Source organism: Gambusia affinis, linkage group LG08, assembly GCF_019740435.1.
Source record: "Gambusia affinis linkage group LG08, SWU_Gaff_1.0, whole genome shotgun sequence".
Lineage (NCBI taxonomy): Eukaryota > Metazoa > Chordata > Actinopteri > Cyprinodontiformes > Poeciliidae > Gambusia > Gambusia affinis.
This window is the reverse complement of record NC_057875.1, coordinates 18491509-18511029: the sequence shown is the minus strand read 5'-3', so window position 1 is coordinate 18511029 and position 19521 is coordinate 18491509. Positions and strand designations below refer to the sequence as shown.

General features: G+C 36.6%; 1 protein-coding gene across 1 annotated transcript; it reads right to left on the bottom strand.

The window, feature by feature from the left end:
• Window positions 1-807: 807 nt before the first annotated feature.
• Window positions 808-18088, bottom strand: LOC122834962 (aminopeptidase N-like). The gene is made up of 20 exons (XM_044123554.1): window positions 17382-18088; window positions 16675-16817; window positions 16448-16581; window positions 15536-15656; window positions 15154-15308; window positions 14880-14990; window positions 14068-14211; window positions 13263-13328; window positions 12449-12514; window positions 12191-12336; window positions 11073-11152; window positions 10115-10248; window positions 8811-8866; window positions 8270-8417; window positions 7961-8049; window positions 7342-7452; window positions 5204-5371; window positions 4935-5075; window positions 2964-3027; window positions 808-1730 (listed from the first exon to the last, which is right to left on the bottom strand). The coding sequence occupies exons 1-20, from the start codon at window positions 17987-17989 to the stop codon at window positions 1578-1580; spliced, it is 2838 nt and encodes a 945-aa protein (XP_043979489.1). The 5' UTR covers window positions 17990-18088; the 3' UTR covers window positions 808-1577.
• Between the last annotated feature and the right edge of the window lie 1433 nt (window positions 18089-19521).

Sequence of the window (19521 nt, the reverse complement as noted above, 5' to 3'; positions counted from 1 at the left end):
TTCCCTAAAGTATTTGAACCGCGACTGCATATTATGATAAAAAAAAAAAGGTTAATTGATAAGTTGAGAAACAACAAATCTGTTTAAGACCTAAACTAAGTATCTACAACAAAAGAAAGTTACACTTTTCCAACTGGCACAGGACATCTCTGATGTTCAGAGTTACTCTCTCAGTTTTTTTGAACATTTTACTCATTCCATTAGCAGATGCTGGATTGAACAGTTCTGACACGTTGAAAGCTTGGGATTTTGCTGTTTAACCTAACTCTGCTTTAAACCTCTCCATAACTTTCTCCCTCCTTTTACTAGTTCACTTTTGTTTTCTAACAAACCTGTGAAGACGCCAACAAGAAGCCAGGTTCTTCTGCTGTTTTTATTTAGAGGCGCTGGAGTAAAACACTTCTTAAGATTTTTATATCTGAAAAAATACAGCATGCACCACATTTCCTTATACTTTATTACTTTGTTTTTATCTCTTAAGCATGATACCAATAAAGTTTGATTGCGAGTCAGCTTGTTGAAGCGTAAATTCTGTTTTCAGTTTTTTAAAACTGGTCAACCACAGGAATATGTCTTTATAAAGGCGCTGCTAACAAAGTGCCAAAATAGCCAATTTAAAGTTCTATACTGTTGTTTTTAATTTGTAGACACAACACAGGGTCATTTCTGGAGTTTAGGAATCTTTTTATTCCTAAATGATTCAGTAAACAAAAACCTTCTGACATAAATTAATGCTAAAAGCGATGAAGAGTTAATTATCACTGTGCTGTTTGTTCACTTTACTTTTGAGAGCCCAGATAAATACTTCTACATGGTTACATGCTTGCTGTGCAATGAAGGAATCCTTTGAAAAACAAACTGGTAATTAAAACAAGTTGTGTCTGATTACATCTAATCTCAGTTCAGACTCGGTCAGCGTGGCATTTCCTGTTGCTAAAACCAAAATAACACAGACCAAATGAAAGGGCTTGCTGTTGATGTTTTATTATTAAAAATAACAATTTCAGCAAAAATGAATGCAGTAACAGTAATTGGATTCTTTGATTTCAACATTCATGCTCAAGCAGACTCTCATGTGTTATTCTGGATGTTTGTGAGTGTTTGGGAACCAGCAGCAGCATGGAGACCAGTTAATTTGAGGATTTTTTTCTTTTTTTTTCTTTAACTAAAATTGTGTATTGGGACAGTAAAATAACTATCTAACTGTCAGTCCGTAAAATAAAAAAAAGTAAATTCATATTTATATAAATCAGCAGCAACACTCACAAGTAATCTCATATAAGAACATCTTTACCAATAGATTTACGTTCCAGCCGGAAACGAACAATTCATAAAGGGGAATAAAATCTATGTTTTAACTATTTGCATTGAGTACACTATAAATAATGTTCATTGTTATTTACACAAACAAGAGCAAACCTCTCTTGTTGTCTGTGCTACACACATCACGCCACTTCTGTCTGATCAACAGAAGTGTGTAAAATCCTTTAACTTCATCTCTATTTAGATTTACTAGAGTCGCCTGAAAATCGGCTTAACCACTGATCCGATGGGCCGCAAAACATCGGAAGCTTTGCTTATTCTAGATGGGCAGTCTCTCTTTCAAACCACTCCAGGACCGTGTCGTGGTTCTCCTGGACCCACTGGATGTTGACTTGGGTCTGCTCGATGGCCTGAAGTGTGGCTCTGTAAGCGCCGTTCATCTCTGTGTTGTCCTTGAAGCGAATCAGCTGGAGACACAAATTGATGTGATTAAAAACACAAAAATGTGGAAGCTAAAGCCGACAGAAAGAGCCCTCACCTTCATTGAAACTACTCATAATCATTAGGAAATACTGTAATCTTTTGCAAACATATTTTCCAAAAGATTTCAGAGATTTGTAGAAAGCATAAAAGATGTGTGCATATGATATGATTTTACTGTAATGGCCAAATTCCTTTTCCGGACTCTTGTTAGCTAAACATAATACACAAATCTTAAAGATAAAAGTTACTAATTAGATAAATAGCTGGGTGATGTCAAATAATTTATTTTTTTTAAGTCTTATCAAAATAGGACATAAATTAACAAAACCAAGGAAGTGATTTGTGAAAATAGAAAAATAAATTCACATTTTTAGAAGATTGAAATAGAAAACATAGCTCCAAAATCATTAAAAGCTTTAATTTATTATAAAATGAGATTTATTAAAACGACTTGTGAAAGCATTATTAACATATTTAACAAAAGATGGTTGAGTGTTAGCCATTGTGTGGAACAAATAGATTAAATAAAAGTTCTAGATTATACTACACAATGTTTCACATAAAACTATGGCATAATCATCCATTCTCAGGTGAAAATTAGTGAATAATGCAAAAAGGTGTAGGTAAGTGTTTGCTACTTACGGGTTAAACACAAAGAAAACTCGTTCAAAAGTTCAAATAATTCAAATAAGCTAAAAAAGCAGAATAATGATAATGAAATGTGATTTCAGATGCTGAAAATTATGAACCACTCACAAATAATTCAGGAGAGAAATGAAGAGTTGAGAGTTATAATATATTTATATGACCTACTTAGTTTAAAAGAAACAGATTTTTTTTTTTTACAAGAACAAACCGCAGAAAAGCCAAACTTTGACCACTAGACTCGCATTATCGCCACAGTTTGTATAACATGGTTTTTGATAAGTGACCTTTGACACATGATCAAGTAATATGAGGAAACATCTGGAGAAACACAAATAAACTTGACACCTCATTCAATTCAGGGTCAGGGCTCAAGAGTCAACGAAATAAATAAATAATTGCCAAACTTTATCTTAAACCGGACTGGTCATGATGGGGCAGATTTGTGATTGATTAGGTATCAGGGTGTTTTGGGTTACTCATGCAAACGCAAAAACAGATAATCAGAATAAAACTCGGTTTCGAGGTGTGGCATTTATTCAACATTTACAGATAAAATGTGAGTAAATTACCTCCTCCAGCTCAAACTGCGTGGAGAACCGTCTGGTCACGCCCATAACCAGTGAAGCAGCATCCCTGAAAAACAGCAGCAACAGCATTTAAGACAACAAGTGATGAAGCTGAAGAAACCAGTAAATCAAGGCAAAGTAGAGGGTGGAGTATATTTACTTTTTAATTTACTTTAGATCACATGTGTCAAACTCAAGGCCAGTGGGCCAAATCCGGCCCGCCATAGCTTTTTAGGTGGCCCTCTATTTAACAAGTATTATGTATTTAAGTGTGCTTAAATATTATGTTATCAATCAAATCACTGCAGTTTTTATCTGTTTACTGACAAATTATATCAATAAGTTCCTCCAGTTTCTTGCAAATTATCGCACATCCACGCAAAATCAACAAATCCCCACACTTCTTTGCACTAATATATAATTGGGAGTTTATTGCAGATTTCTCTTAAAAGTTGTGAAAAACTTTTTTGCTTGTACTAAAGAGCTGCCTCAGCCTTAACTGATGTCTAATTACAGTCCAGGATCTGTACAGCGAGGATTAAAAAGTCTCATTTACTGTCATAAATAAGCGTAAATATCGCAAATATTTCCAAACTGGTACCACAAAAACACTTTGATTAAATCACAAACCAATCTTAAAATCCTGGAGGGACTGAAAAGATGTTCAATATAATTTAATTTTAAGAATTTATTGACATTTTAACAGGTTGTGAGTTTGTCAAGACATTCTGGCACAACCGGCCCTTTAAGAGCATTCATGATCAAAATTAGTTTGACACCCACTGCTTTAGATAAACAACAACTACTGGTTATTAAATACAATCTTGTACCTTGTGCATATATATATATATATATATATATATATATATATATATATATATATATATATATATATATATATATATATATATATATATATATAAATATATAAATATATATATATAAATATATATATATATATATATATATATATATATATATATATATATATACTTAGATACAAAATCTTTTTGCTTCCTGGTTACAGCATAAACAGTGGAGACTTTATGGTGAGGAGCTGTTGATAAGCACTGATTAAATTTCAGGACCTTTGTCCTTGACGACACAGGGCAGGATTACTGTTAGCCACTGTAGTAAACGCTAATTTTTATGACTTCGCTTTAACACGGGCGATTAAATTGTCACGAAGCTCCTGTAAACAACGCCTCCCTGGGCGAGTTGAAGGAACCGTCTTCTTGGCTCAGCTCTTGTCCTGAAGTGGAGCTGAGAACCAAGACAAACATCAACAGAGGAACACTGGGGGACCAGCCACCCAGCTAGATGGTGGTCCTGCAAAACTTTATGTTTATTTGTAGCTAAAAAAGCAGCGCTGACCATATATGTTGTTTAATGGCGTTTTCTTTATCAGTGTGGTCAATACACTGTGTTTACCCCTTACTCTACTTCCTCATTAGATATTTTTTAAACATAATAGTCATAATGCTAAACATCTATGGACAAATTTGTAATTCTTCGTAGTACCAAATGTTAATTTTCGCACAGACAACATACAGGATCCGTCGATACTCTTAACACGGTGAAACCATTTCATAAAGAAAAGTTCCATTTTTGTCCAAGTATAATTTCTATTCCTGAACTTTAATTGTTTTTTCCTCCCCATAGTTACAGCTCAAAATCACAAATAAGTTACATCACACTGTTTAAAGTCCTCTCAATAAAATATTTTTAAAAAGTGACAGAGGATGACAGTGTTGCCCAAAACAAGTAGGTAATAATCAGTGATTGTTACGTAACGGCCAGCTGGAAACTTTGGTGTAAGTTTTTGAACGACTGATGTTAGGAATAACATCATTTGATTCAATTCAATAATTAAATGGATCCTCAGTCCCCTTTAAATGTAGTTTAATAACAAAGCTCCCTCCTCCCCATCCTCTGAGAAAATACAAGGCACTTCCGACCCAAACATCGACCTACCCCTGACTGACGTAATCCCAGTGGGCTCTGATGAAGTTCCAAGCCAGCGCTTGTCCCGCGGCGTTTTGCGCGATGAAGTTAATAGTGGAAGTGACATCCATCAGCCGTATCTTATCAGGGTCCAAAGTGTACGTCAGGTATCTGTAAGATAAGGAAGGTTCTGATTCACTGTCTGCCTCCCAACACCTGGCATGACTGTAAATCACTTTAGCACAGGCATGCCCCTTTATGAGTGTTTATTTTATTTCATTTATTATTATTCTCATCACCTGTTGAGGAGCCAAGTCTTCTTGGTGCAGGACAGAGCTTTTCTGAGCTGGTCTTTCTCTGAGGTGTCAGTGGAGCTTTGAAATTTCTCCCAGGCAAACTCCCACTCTTTCTTCTCACCAGCGGCCACAGCTTGGCAGTAGATTACAGACCGTAAATTGGTATGAATGCTGAATAACAAACAGAAAAATGCCTTAGTCGACTGATTGAAAACATATTGTCTATGCAGAACTGTTGGCTCAGTCTGTTTCCTCTCGAGAAGCTCGTCCACAGACATGCGGGATATGTTTTTACAACAATAATGTTGTGAAGAATGCTCTGCCATCTATTCAAACACTTACGGTCCAAGCCAGCTTAAAGGCTTAAAATGAAGTAGCTCTGGATTGTGGGATATACTTTTTTATTTAGATTTTATGTTTCTTTAAATTTATTTAATCTGATGTCAATCAGGTTTTTCAATAGTCTAACATAACTTCTCTCCTTCTTGTAATTTTAGAAATGTCCACACGACAACATTTGAAACTTCTAACTGTCTGTACAATGACTGACATCTACTACACTATCAGATATGATTTAAAGATAGATATTTTGCCATTCATTTTGCCTTGAATGTCAGTGTACCAAACATAATTTTTACATTGGCCTGAATGAAAAGAAGTCATTGGGCTCTGTGAAGCATTTGTGGTGATTTTGATGTGCCTCTATTTTCTATAGTGGCTAACATCTAAGTCCTACGCCAGAAAAAACTGATATTCCTCTTGAGTTACACATTCTGGCCTGAAATGTTGGAACGTCCCTCAATAATCTGCCCTAAAATCCAACATGGCTTCTGCACATATAAACTGCAGTAATAAACTGCTGAGTTTCTCATCTGAAAGTTGGCGTTTCGCTAAATTAGTCACGCACATTTGCTACTGACCAACATGTGTGACTGACTGTGGTCACTGAACATGCTAATGGGCTTGTCTTACTAGTTAGGGATTTGCCTCGTCACTGAACTTTCAGCAGATCTCACAGATTTTCTCACTGTCAGAAACTTCTTCAGTACACAGTTGAGACAGACAAATATATCCAAACACAGAAAACACATCAGCGTTAGCTCTGCGTTGAGCTTTCTGGAGGCGACGTGGAAAAAGTAAAGGTTGTCTCGTATGCTACGTTTCAACAAACTTCCCATCACAACACTTCTTTTTTTTCATGATAAAAAATGGCTGAAAATACATGCATATATTTTTTCTTTATTATTTTATTTCATCTTAAGTTTATATATTCATGCTTTATGTCTGTCCTCCGTAAACACTTGAAAAGAGAGGTCAAATTTCTTGGTTGTTCACATAACCATGACCATTGAACTCCTATGGAAGAGGACACTGTCCTGATTCACCTTGTTGGACTGCTTTATATTTTAAGATAATAATTTAATCATCATTGTCTGAAAAACAAATATTTTTTATGATTTACTTGGACTTAAAAGGGGGTAAGCCTTCAGATAAAATACTAAAACTACTTCTACATCAAAGATGCCTGAAAATCAGCTGAGAACAGCAAATATTCTAGATTGAAAATGTAGAAGAGATTGATTTTGTTTCCCCCCCTCCCCCAATATATCACACAAACATCACATGCACTAACAAGCAGTTGTGGGCTACTACTGACACACTAACATTACACTTAACTGTGTATCAGCTTCTCCCCACAACTGCTTGAAATGGCCTATAATTACATGCAATTGTGGACTGATGCACAACCACATTTTACTCTGGTATATGCAATGCATGCAGTGATAGTTAAAGTTGCACCTGTAGACATTTCAGAAAACTGACTGGAGAAAATTACAACAGCAAAAAACAATAAACATCGGAGTTCATTGTTAGTTCAATTTTGGCAGATACTTACAAACCTACTACTTACATTTTTATAACAAAATAATTTTTAAAATCCAGAGGGGTGCAGCTTTAGAATAAATCACGATGCTGCGACACCAAAAGACACAAAAAGTGAACAGACAGCACCTACCTTTTCTAAATCACTGCTGGAGAGAGCAAAGCTACAGAACGCAAGGGATGCTCTTACAGTTACTGTCAAATTACAGCTCTTCAGGAAACAGAGATGCAGAAGTTATATTCATCTCAAACCATACTTGTTGGTGTCGCTTGTGTCCATCCAGTCAGCAAACTTCTCCCTAACCATCTCCACACAATCTGGGAGTCCACTGGAGCAGGCCACCTCTATGGCAGTGATCTGGTTGTGCCTTCAAATAACATCACAGACAGAACCCAGTGGTTGAAAGTCACAAAAACCAACACATTTAATTACTTTTCATTGTCAACTTTAAAAGAACTGCAAATTTCAACAACACTGTTTATTTTTTTTGTTTGTTTTTTTCTTAATTACTATTATTTCTAAATGACTAATTCAAGTTTACTTTTGCAACGTGTAACTCCTCAGAACTAGTTCGGGTAAAATTGGTAACATTCATACAGAAATTGTGTCAAAAGGAAAAACCGCAAGAATGAAGTGTACTTGACTTTCCAAAAGCAGGAAATGAAATCCCTGACCAGTATATAATTTGCATGCTTCTGCTGTCAGATGGATAACAGCGCCCTGCGTGCCAAAGTACTTAGCATAAAAAGTGCCTGGCTGTGAACTTTATAGACCTCAAACATGCAAATCTGGTTATGATTAAACTGCAGACAATTCTTCCACTTTAACCTGTTAGTTTAACAGCTCCAGATCAATTGAAGTAGATTTTTGCTTACTGTAGTGAGTGATCGTCTGGGACAGTCGAGTTGTCTGTTTGGTTTTTGAAGAAGTTATAAAGCTCCTCTGCTTGATGTCGAAGATAAAGCTGCAGAGAGAGAAAGAGAGAGAGATTTAGAGCGGACTTTCCAGATCAGGCTTTTCTAACATCTGTATATAAAATTTTAGATCAATTTTAAGAAGCGTAAACTAGGAAAAATGATTTTATATCCAGTGAACATGGCTGGTAAGACAACCCCATATAAGAAAAGAAGACAATGTTCTATTTGTTTTATTGTATTAAGCAACAGCATCGTATTGGCGCTTGCCTGCATGGGGCCGTACACCTCGGAACGATCAAACATCAGGATGAAGTACTCCAGATTCCTGACGGCTGATTCCCAGGGGAGGTAAGCCGTCTCTTTACGGAGGAAACGGGTCGACATCAGAGCCAGAGTCACATCGACCTGCTTTGCTCTGAGAAAAACAGAGGATGGTAGAGACGGTTTGCAGAGACTGCTGAAAAACAATCCTCATTTCATTAAACTGGAGAGTTGTTTTAAATGGGCGCATTGTCTCTCAACCTACAAATCCTCGTTCAAGTCAAATATGTTTGTAAATAAATAACTTAAGATACATTTTTACAAAAATACTTCAGCAGATCAAAAGCAGGTTGCAAAATCTTTCAGAGGGAAATTATCATTCCCCCATTTCCTCATTCGGTGCTGCTTTAAACTAGAAGCAGTTCCTCTTTAAACAAACTAGGGTCAAACAGAATCCATTATGTTCACTTCTGAAATGATATCCTTCAGTCCCTGTGTCACTTTTTCCTCTCAATATTTGTGAAACATAATGTACAAATATCAGTACCTAGCCAAGTTGAAGGCATCGTCAATGAGCTGCCCCCGGTTCATCAGAGGGATGCGCTGCAAATGAGAGAATTCAGTGTTTTAATGAAGCATCCAAATATCAAAACTTCCAAGGGTTTGCTCTGTACTAAAGACAAATATAAAGGTTAATCTATCAAGCTCCAGTCAGAGAGTCATGATTGCTGTTTTCCCTTTGGCACAAATCTATATTAAATGTGAAAACAGAAGTTTGCTCTGGTTGGATATGTTTACTGGGCCGACTGAAATCATCTATGAAAAAATTCCAGTATGGAGCCCAAGAATAATCCCAGGCACTGTTTGTAATTTAAATGGAAAAATCTGAAGTTTTAGGAAAACATTTTAAAAACTTGTTTTCACTGGGTGAGTGTTTTATTCTTACTTTATGTCCCTTAGGCACATTCTATGAAACCAAGCAATAATTTCCCCCATGGTTAAGTTCTTCCACTCATTCATGTATTTATGGATCTTGCCTTGCCACCAATGTGCAATCATGACGAAACAGGATTTTGTTTATTCTCGTCAAAGTTTTTCTTAGTGTTTTCTTTACAGAAATGATGGGCCATTTCTTGTCTATCATTTAAGTTTTACACACAATACAAACTTCTTAAGAATTTTCTCTGAAAGTGTGGACCACAATTAAAATAAAAAAAATAGGTTTGCATTAGGGAACTTGGGAAAACATTATTTATTTTTCTTACTTTGACTTTCCAAATAAGGACTCTATTCTAGAAGCATAAAAAAATGCTCCAGTTAACAAAGTGCTTATAAGACTGTTGATACAAGGGCAAGATTCAGACCGGCGTAAGTTCCTGTGGTCTCGTAACTCTGAAAGCGTTGGCTGACGGTTTGCTTCATGTGTGTATGTTGGCTGTGTTGTGTCATCTGGTCAGGATTAACAACAGTGGTAGAAAAAGTTGTGAATGAGGCCTGGACATTTTTTGGAAGTATGCAGCTCCCCAGACCAAAACCAGTCATGTGTCTGATTTAAAAAAAACTAAGTTTTATTCTTTTTTCTTTTGTTTTTTGTTTTTTTGTTGGTGTATATAAAATACAGAAACTGAAAAAATCTTTAGTATTCAGATGCTTTTATAGTTGATGATAAACTTAATTCAGATTCTGCCTGGGTCATTCCTGATTTTTATCTGTTCACTTGAAGGATTTGATCATGAATCCAAAGCTCATCATTGCATCTTCTTAAAGGACAAGCGTGCAGTGTTTCCCTTGTCTGGTAAAACTTTTTACTGAGAATAATCTGTAAAGCATGTAGTTCAGCTGCTAACTCACAGATGGATCTGTTTCCAGCTGCCACAGCAGGCGTTCCCAGTTCTCCAGGTTGTAGTTGACTCTGTAGAATCCAGTGGTGTTGACGTTAGCCAGGATCCACTCTCCTTTCTTTGAAATGAATTCCTCCATCTTCACTGTTTTGAGAAAAATGTTTGGAGAACACATTTTTAAACTCAACACAAAAGTGAGGATTTTGGGAAACAAGGCCAGAACAGTTCTGCTTCCCAGGACAAATTATAACAATTCAGGCCTCTGGGCACAAAGATAATCCCCCAAACAGCCCTGCATGTAAACAAAACACCAAATCCAAAGCAGGTGTCTTTTTAAAAGATGATTTTTGGTTTATATCTAAGATGTAAAGCTAAGATTATATCTAAGATTGCTATAATATCTAGAGTAAAGCATTTTTCCCTGTTTGTTCTCATTATCTTTATTCAATCAATCAAATTTTATTTGTATAGCACATTTCAGCAGCAAGGCATTTCAAAGTGCTTTACATCAAATCAAACACAAAGATACAATGCAACATAGAATCAACAATCAAAACACAACATCAAGTCAGATTTCGTCGATAAATTCGTAATTGATTACGTTTCAAATACAACTCTAAACAAGTGGGTTTTTAGTTGAGATTTAAAGGAAGTCAGTGTTTCAGCTGTTTTACAGTTTTCTGGAAGGTTGTTCCAAATTTGTGGTGCATAGATGCTGAATGCTGCTTCTCCTTGAACCCTTAAAGTCAGTTTGTTATATCAATCCCTGATAACGCTCAAGAATGGAAGTAAAGTGTCCTTCTGTTTTTTTTTTACTACTACTGAATGATTGGTATATGATCAAAAATACAGTAAAGCTTTTTGCATGTCTCTTCAGTCTGGATTAAAAAACAGGCAAAAATGATTCTGGACAATTTTGCTATTTCTGTGTGTGTTAGGGGTTTGAACTGTGTGTTCATGCACATTACCTGGTCCTTTCTTATCCAGCCAGACATCGTTCAGTCCAGAGATATTTGTAGTGTATGTGATGGGAATGAGCCACGATAGACTAAACAAAAAAATAAAAAAACGTATCTGTTAAAACGTGACCAAAGGGCTTATAATGCAGAAAGCGAGTCTGAATAGAAGCATACTGTCTTCTAAGTCTTTTTAAGGACAACAGAACAGAGCCAAGCCTGCAGACTGAAAAAAAAAATTTCATCAGTTCTGCCGCACAGTGATGACACTTTATGCTGCAGCTGCAGGAGGGGTCGAATAAAAAATGAAAACCAGATCACAGTTTGCTAAGTCATTCCACGGCAGTTTCATGACGTACACAGTTAAAAAAAATAAATAGATAAACATTGACTCAAAACATTCTGCAGGGCCAAAGGTCAGCTCCAATCAGCAGCAGTGATTTCATGAAGGCCTGACAGGAAGATAAAAAGCAAATTGGCCTGCAGGGAATTACCTTCTGTGTTTTAAAAACTGAATCTGACAGTAAGAAATTCAACCGATTGTAACTTTGCCAAAACTTTTTTTTTCTTTTTTTTTTTTTTAACAGAAAGCACATCTATGATCACAGCTAGTGAGACAAACAGCTCAGCTAGCCATGTGCTATGTTATGTAACATATGACTGCTTCTAATGAAACAAGTTTAAAGCTGCTGGAAGTAAGAAGTAAATTCATATAATTCCTACACAGAGATTAGTTTTGACTTTTTTTCAATTGTCACAATCCAGTGACATTTAAAGGGCCCCCAAACAGCGTTAATCTACAGTAGAACAGAAAAAAAAATAAAAATCTCTTACCGATTTCCTAATGTTGCTCCATAGTTTTAAGACCATTGGTAAGATTTCATAGCTTTAATATTGACACTAAAAATTACATTAAATTATTAGTTACAAATGATGACTTTCAAAGTTATGACTAAACCAACAACCATGAAATATATCTAAAATATGCAGAGATCTTTAGAGCTTTACTACTTTTTAAGATTAAATCATTTAACAGCTCTGATTATTGCTGTTCATTTAGACTGGACTTTGGCTTTGCTGTCCCCATATTTTCCATTAAATGGTAAAGAAACAATAAAAAAAGCCCATACCTGGATACAGCAGAGCTGTTGTAGAGGAAGTGCTTCTGGTAGATCTCTCCATTCTTGGTGTTGATGGTGATGACAGGATAGCCCATTTGTGTGGTCCATTTTTCCATGATTTCAGAAACTGTGTACTGGGTTTTTCCATTATGGGCCTGAAAAGACGATCACAAGCCAGTTGTACGTAGCCATATTTCTGTGTTCAGATGTTCATACTTGATGCAATCACTGTTTGAAACAACAAGATTTTTTTTTCTTTGTTTTTACATTTTCAATGAAACTCCACAGGTCTTTTGCTTCTACATTTCCTCCTCTGTGCGCTCTGAGGTAAGCCTAAAAAGCAAGGAAAAACGGTGATGAGACACAAGACAAGTAAACATTGAAACAAAGCACTAGGCTTCTGCGGTTCTATCTAAATCAGAAAATTAAGTCTGAGTCGAACCTTCCTGTTTCTCTGCACAGCATACAGCATTTACAGTTGAAATTGGTAATTTTGAGAAAGTCAGTCTACACAATGCTGACAATATTGGACGCCAAACAGAATCAGAGAACCTTTAAATCCTCTCTTACACTTGGCAAGCCTGCTTGCACAAGCAGAGAATTGAGAAACACTATTTTGATAGTTGGTGATATCATGACAACTCATCAAATTAGAAATCTGCTCTGCTCTGGTTTCCTATTGGCCTTGGTATGATTCATCTGAGTATGGTGAACTGGAAATGTCTGAAGACTACACCAAGACTACCAGTACTCAATCAATTTGATCTATACTTCTTGATATTAGGTTAGAAAATATGTGCTTTCATTTTACATCAACTTTCACAAATATCAACATGCCAGAGAAATAAATGTATTGTTTTTGCTATTTTTTCTTTATTTCAAAACCCAAAATAGAAATAAAACGGTGGATATGTAAAAATGAAGAAATTTCTTCTTGCAGATATTTAGCAACAGTTGTGAGTTATCCTTTTTCTATAGCTTGTTTATCATCAATCAAATGGGTATTGTTTAACAGGAGGAGGTTAAATGTATCGTAGCATCATTATCATGTGATTGACATGAGTTTATATCAGTGCCTTACTCTGATGCCGTTGTCAAAAGCTTTTTCTCCCACATAGTTCGCCAGCATTCTCAGCACCATGGCCCCCTGCAGAGTACATGAAACCAGTGCTTGTTATAAACACAACAGATGCTTTCAGAAGAAAAACCAAGAGAAATCCGATAGAGACCTAAGATTTCCAATAAATATTAGCAAGCTGACATTTGGTCCTGAGCAAAACGGGAAAGGACAAATTATCGTTAAATACAAATTAAACTGACATTTTCCAAAAACAAAAACTACCCACAGTGTTCTGGAGTCACCACGCTTTTAAACTCATCAAATTTGCACCAGCGATTTGGGTTCAGTGCCAATACGTGTTCTTACAAAGTAAAAGGCGTCACCAATTGGATCCAAATAAAATAAAAATTCTTTTGCCATCTTTGTTGCTGAAAATTTTCTTTGTTATGTATATTTTTAATATTTTTGGATTTGCTGATGCTTTAAAAAACAAAAAACATAAAGCTAAAGCTTTTCATCCCTGTGAGATAAATACATCCGGTTAGTCATGGACTGGTTAAAGGCATCAGTGTACACCAAAGCTTTAAAAGGTGTGATTTTAAAACTGCCTAAAATGTTACGTCACACCTTTCTGGTGGGTTAAAGTACTTAATAGGAGGGTGACAATATCCTTTTGTTTAGAGTTAGCAGCACTTCATTTAGTTCCCAACCTAGAGAACCATTTCAAATGCAAATGTACATTTAAAACATAATGACGTTAAAAGGCATGTTTCTAAAAGCTCAAACAAAAAATTAAAACCGAGCAAGCATGTGTGTGGTACTTTACCTTACTGTAGCTTATAGCATTGAACATCCCAAGGATCTCACCAGTTGTCTCGACATCATTCGGTGGAGCGCTGAGAGGATGGGAAGTCAACAGAGCATCCTCCTCAAATGCTGCATGAAGATCATCCATAATTAATTTCTCTTTCTGTAAAAAAACAGACAGACAAAAAGGTTGTTTAATGACACCTGAAAAGTGTACAAGTTGGAAGTAGTTTATTGAGGCAACGGTTTGCTGAAGTAATGACAGAATTTTGTCAAAATGGGGCTTTATTTTGACATACAAAACAGATTTGATCCCACCCAATATCATCAAAGATATACATTCCTCTTGTCTTTAAACATTAAAGGAGATATGAGTCAAAAATGCAGATTAAAATAGATATGTATGTCTAGTTAGGCCCTATAGTGTCAAAAAATAGAAATGATACATACTGTATCTTTATCCAACCTGTGATTCATTATATGTATTCTAAAGACTTCAGGAGAAAATTTGAAAACTTTAGCCAACTTTCAAAGCTTTAAAGATGTTTGAAGTGCTAAAGACCCAACTAAAGGTCAAATACTTTGACTTTTTATCAGTCAGTCAGTCAGAGATGAAGAAGCGTTTTGGATGAAAGAGCTGAGAAATGACAGCTGCTTCAAACCAAAGATCATCAGATTACAAGTCTGGGGTGATGATAAAAGCCTAAGAAGATGGAAGTCTGGTGGTTTTCTTGAGGATTGAAGTAGTTTGGCAAAAAAAAAAATCTCCTACCACTGGTTGCTTTTGGGAGCAACTGGCAGTGGACGAGGGGACGCCCAACCTGAACTTACTATTTGAAATGACTCAACATGGTTCACTGCGAGGTAGGACATGTAGGTGGCGAACCCTTCATTCAGCCAAATTTCATTCCACCATTTCATCGTCACTTGATTTCCAAACCACTGTTGACGAAGCAAAAATTCAGCAATCAATCTCCTGCAGAACTCTACTTCACCTACAGAAGATGCCACTTGTCATGGCAGCAAATACGTCCAGGAGGAATTCAACATGTTTTAATGTATGTGTGTCATTCCAGGAAACACACAAAATTGTCTTTCCCCTTACCTGGTGTGCCAACTCATGAGCAATAATAGTGGCGATTACTTCCTTGTGCAGCCAAGAGGACACTCCTTCCTCATAGAGCAAAGCTCCTTCCTGGTACGTGATAAGACCCCAGTTTTCCATTGCTAACGGTTCCAAGTCCGGCAGAGCTACTTGACCTAAAGGAAGCATACAAATATGGGCAAATTATTATAAGTTACACAACTTGTATGATCCTGCTTTGACAGATTGTTAAATTATATAATGGTCTTCATTGTGGTTTTAGAAAAAGTGGTTAAAGATGAAAATATACATATATTGTTGTCAATCAAAGAAATGAAACAAAATGGTCACAATTTGCCTTAGTCTGTCAATCAAGTTTTAAATTTGGGGGCTATAGTTTTACCAAGGTCTCCCATTCCATACTGCAGCTCAAAATGTCCTTCATAGAACTCGAGGATCTTTGCAGTTACTTCGCTGGCATACTTCGTGTATTTGGCTGCAATGGCTTCAGGACGGGCATAGGTCTGCATGAACAAAACACAAAAGTGTTATCTTGCTTACTCGTTAAAGCGTGAGAAACAGCAACAAGATTGTACAAAGTAAACCAGGTATAATATCATGACCACAGATCTAATGCAGGGTTAGACCAAAACAGCCCTGAAAGATCACGACTCTGTTGCCAATTCTTAACTCGATGAATTTTAACAACAATACAGATAACTGCAAACTGAGAAAACCTCAGAAGAGCTGCAGTTTTGGAGATAGTCAGACCCATCTAACCATCAAAAACTTCCTCAGCTATCCTCATTTCCATTTTTCCTGCTTTCAACATTTCAGCTCTGGTCAAAATGATAAGACTAATAATAACAACGATGAAACTAATATTGGTTACAAATATGAGTGATGTTTCTAACCAATTAAAGAAAATTATTGGGTAACACTTTATTTGACGAGTTTAGCTTTAGCTTTAATAACATAAAGCTACATAATTTTTAAAGTTTAATCGGTAATACTTTTATAACAAATTAATGTCAGATCATGATTTCTTGGTTAATGTCAAGTTGTCATAACAAAGACATTTTGAACCATGTCAACTTTGTATTAAAAGTGTCATGATTTACCGAATTATACTTTATGACAACAGTCAAATATTCATGAAGACTTACTCATGTATGTTATGTCACGTTTATGACGGTGTCATGACAGTCTTATTCACAACTCGTCAAATAAAGTGTTATTTATTATTGTTTAACAATTAATTTAGAAACCCAAATTCTGAACAAGCTATTTCTTAGACTTACAAGTTCACACTTACTTTAATAGACACACGATTTTCTGGGGAATTTGTGGCCTTGAACTCTGAGATTGTGAGGGCAAGTAAATAACTTGACATCTTTGGCGTAGAAAAAAACTTTGTGTATTTCCAATCGTCATCTATAATAGAGGTGGCTGCGAAAAGAAAATAATACACAATAGCATGAGTCAGTGCATTAGGTCTAAGAATTAGGATTTCTTCTTTGTTTATTGTACTTATTTGCTTACTTTGTTGTCGTGTATTTGACAAAGCGTCTGTACCCCGTCTATGGATTACTGTCAGCTGAAAAATAGCCTTCATGTCGGGCTCGTCGAAACACGGAAACAATCTCCTTGCACTCGTTGGCTCTAAATTTGTGGCTACAAGGAATCTAAGAAAAAGACATTGTAGTAAAATCAAAAGAATAATATTAAAAACAAACAGGGATGCATTTTATACTTTACAAACATAATATTTCAAATGTCAAATATGGGGATATTTATTTACTTTTTCATAAACTCTCGAAACCAAATCAGACCAAACAGTGCAAGACTGTGTTATCACTACTTACTATAAGAAAACAAAGACAGTTTGTGTCTTGAACTTGAAAAACTATAATGGAGGCCCAGAATATTTGTTTTTTTTAGTTAAAAATTCTGTGCCACTGATTAAATTTCTTTTAGAGTGTCAAACAAGTTTACGATCTTTTAAGTTTTGAATATCTCAGTCTCTTTCCTTAATGGTATTAAAGCCTGATAGCCCACATGGAAATATTTTCCTTAGAATGAAACTGGATTATTCTTTTATATTGAAGTATTTATTTATTTTTTTTTTTAATATGTTGTTTCTCCAAATAGAAAAGCATTTCTTTGTTCCATACATCATCTTTGCACTTTCTCTGTAACAGTTAATCTTAAAAGAGCGTTATAGTTAGTTTTTTTTTTAAATCACTTACCTTTCCTCTATTGTGTTATTTACAGAGTCAAAGTTGGTTTCTGTATATTTGCTCAGATACATAGCTTGAAGATACTCAGATATTTCTCCCTCAAAAGACAGAGACAAACTGTAATTCCCGTCTGTCTTTAAGTTATCCCCCAACTCAATCTCCAAGAAGTCACTTTCATCATGGTGGTGTTGGTGTGATAGGATTTTTAATGGAACGTTCTCGTCGCGGTCTGTCACCAGCAGAGACGACACGCTCAGCTCGAAGCTGTGGAGGAAGATGTGCTTCGTTGCTTGGTGACAGCGGAAGTACACGGTCGAGCTCCCATTGAAGAACAGCGTCTGGTTTGGGGTCGTGACGTTCACCTTTTCCACAATCCTGCTGTAGAAGTGAGGATGGAGGAGGATCTCGTATCTTTCGGGAATCAGGGACCTCGGCAGCCGCATAACCGGTGGTGGGGCCAGAGTTGTCGTTGGGACGGTTGGACGTTCTGTCATGTTTATGTTAGCAGTCTGTATCTCGAAAACAATCATCATGGAGATCATCCCACCGATGGCAGAAACCGTCAGGACAGCGAAGGCGACGGCCAAACTTTTGGATAAGGCGGATTTTTGTGGCATTGTGGCAGCTTCCTTAGGCCACCCCTGAGGCGTCTTTTGCGTCGCAGCTGAAGTTGAATCTCTGAGCGTGTCTACCTGTGAACTAAACCAACTTATCTGTAGATAGTCAGGCAGTGCTCTCTCTCACACATCTGGAGGCGGTTACTTGGTTCTTACCACTAATGCAAGGGTTAGGTAAACCTCAGGGAAGGCTGCAGTTTCCAAACCATCACACTTTCCTCGCTTTTTCTATTTATAAACACAGCACAAACTGTAAAAACAAAAATCACCAACTGTCTGTCGTGACACGAAAGAAAATGAGCATCTTCTGATTGTAGCAGGAGTCCAAGTATTCAGTCTACCACTGTCGTGCACCCCCAAGGGTTCCCATCCACAGGTAAGCAGGTCCTTGCTGCAGAGGTTTCCAAAGATATGCATCCGTAAGGAAAGCTCTGTGAGATTGACAAACTCACAGCAAACAAGACACAAATAAGGAAAGGATGTCTGAGGGGGCTGGATAAAAGAGGTGGAGTAGAGCAGAAAAAAAAGAGGACTGGCTGCAGAGGCTTATCCTGAGGGAGGCTAGACCACCATCACCTCTGTGCTCGAATTTCTCACGAGGGGTTACAAATCAGCAAACGAATATAGAAAGAGGTGGTTGTTTATGAAAAGACCAGATGTTCCCATTTCAGACAAAAAGTTGTAGAGACCTATACACTATGAGACTGAAATCTGGTGAAACAGCTTAGACAGTGTTTCAGGTTTTTTTTTAATTTAGACTATATTACAGTGCTGTGAAAAAGGTTTGGCCACCTTACAGGTAGGTGTCTTCTGTTTAATTGTCATACACACCTGTTTTATTGTCACACCTACATACCTGGTGCTACATGAAAAAATACTTAATTCTTACATGTAGGGAGTGATTACCCTACTTTAGGCAGGAACAACTCCCATCAAGCATTTGCAATAAGTCTTTTATACTCAGGTGAAGGGATTCTGGTCCACTCTTTCTTCAAGTGATCTTAATTCAGCCAGAATGGAAGCTTTGAAAAGATAATTTAAGGTCTTGCTATGGAAGCTCAATTAGATGACTAGGGTTCTCCTAGTCTCCTTAACCTCAATTTTGTTATGATCATTTGAAAGTTGACTTGCTGGATCATTGTCCTGGGACCTAAGTGAAGTTGAGCTTGCGGTTGCCGACTGGTCTCTATAATTTTCCACTGGGATTTTCTGGTAGAGCAGAAATGATAGACCATCACATGACCACCATCATGGTTTACTGTCAACATGGTGTTCTTTTTGCCATATGTAATGGGATACACACTTTCTTTATCAGTCCACAAAATATTTTCCCAAAACTCTTAAGATCATCAAGATGTTTGATATGGACCTTTGGTTTATTTTTGTTTAGCAGACCATTTTAGCTTAGTTTCTTCTTTACTGTTAAATGCAGTGACCAATGTAATGAGGCCTGCAGTGCTTTAGATGTTCTGGGATTTTTTGTGGCCTGCCAGACGAGCAGGTGTAACCCAGGTTAACACAGCCCTCACTAA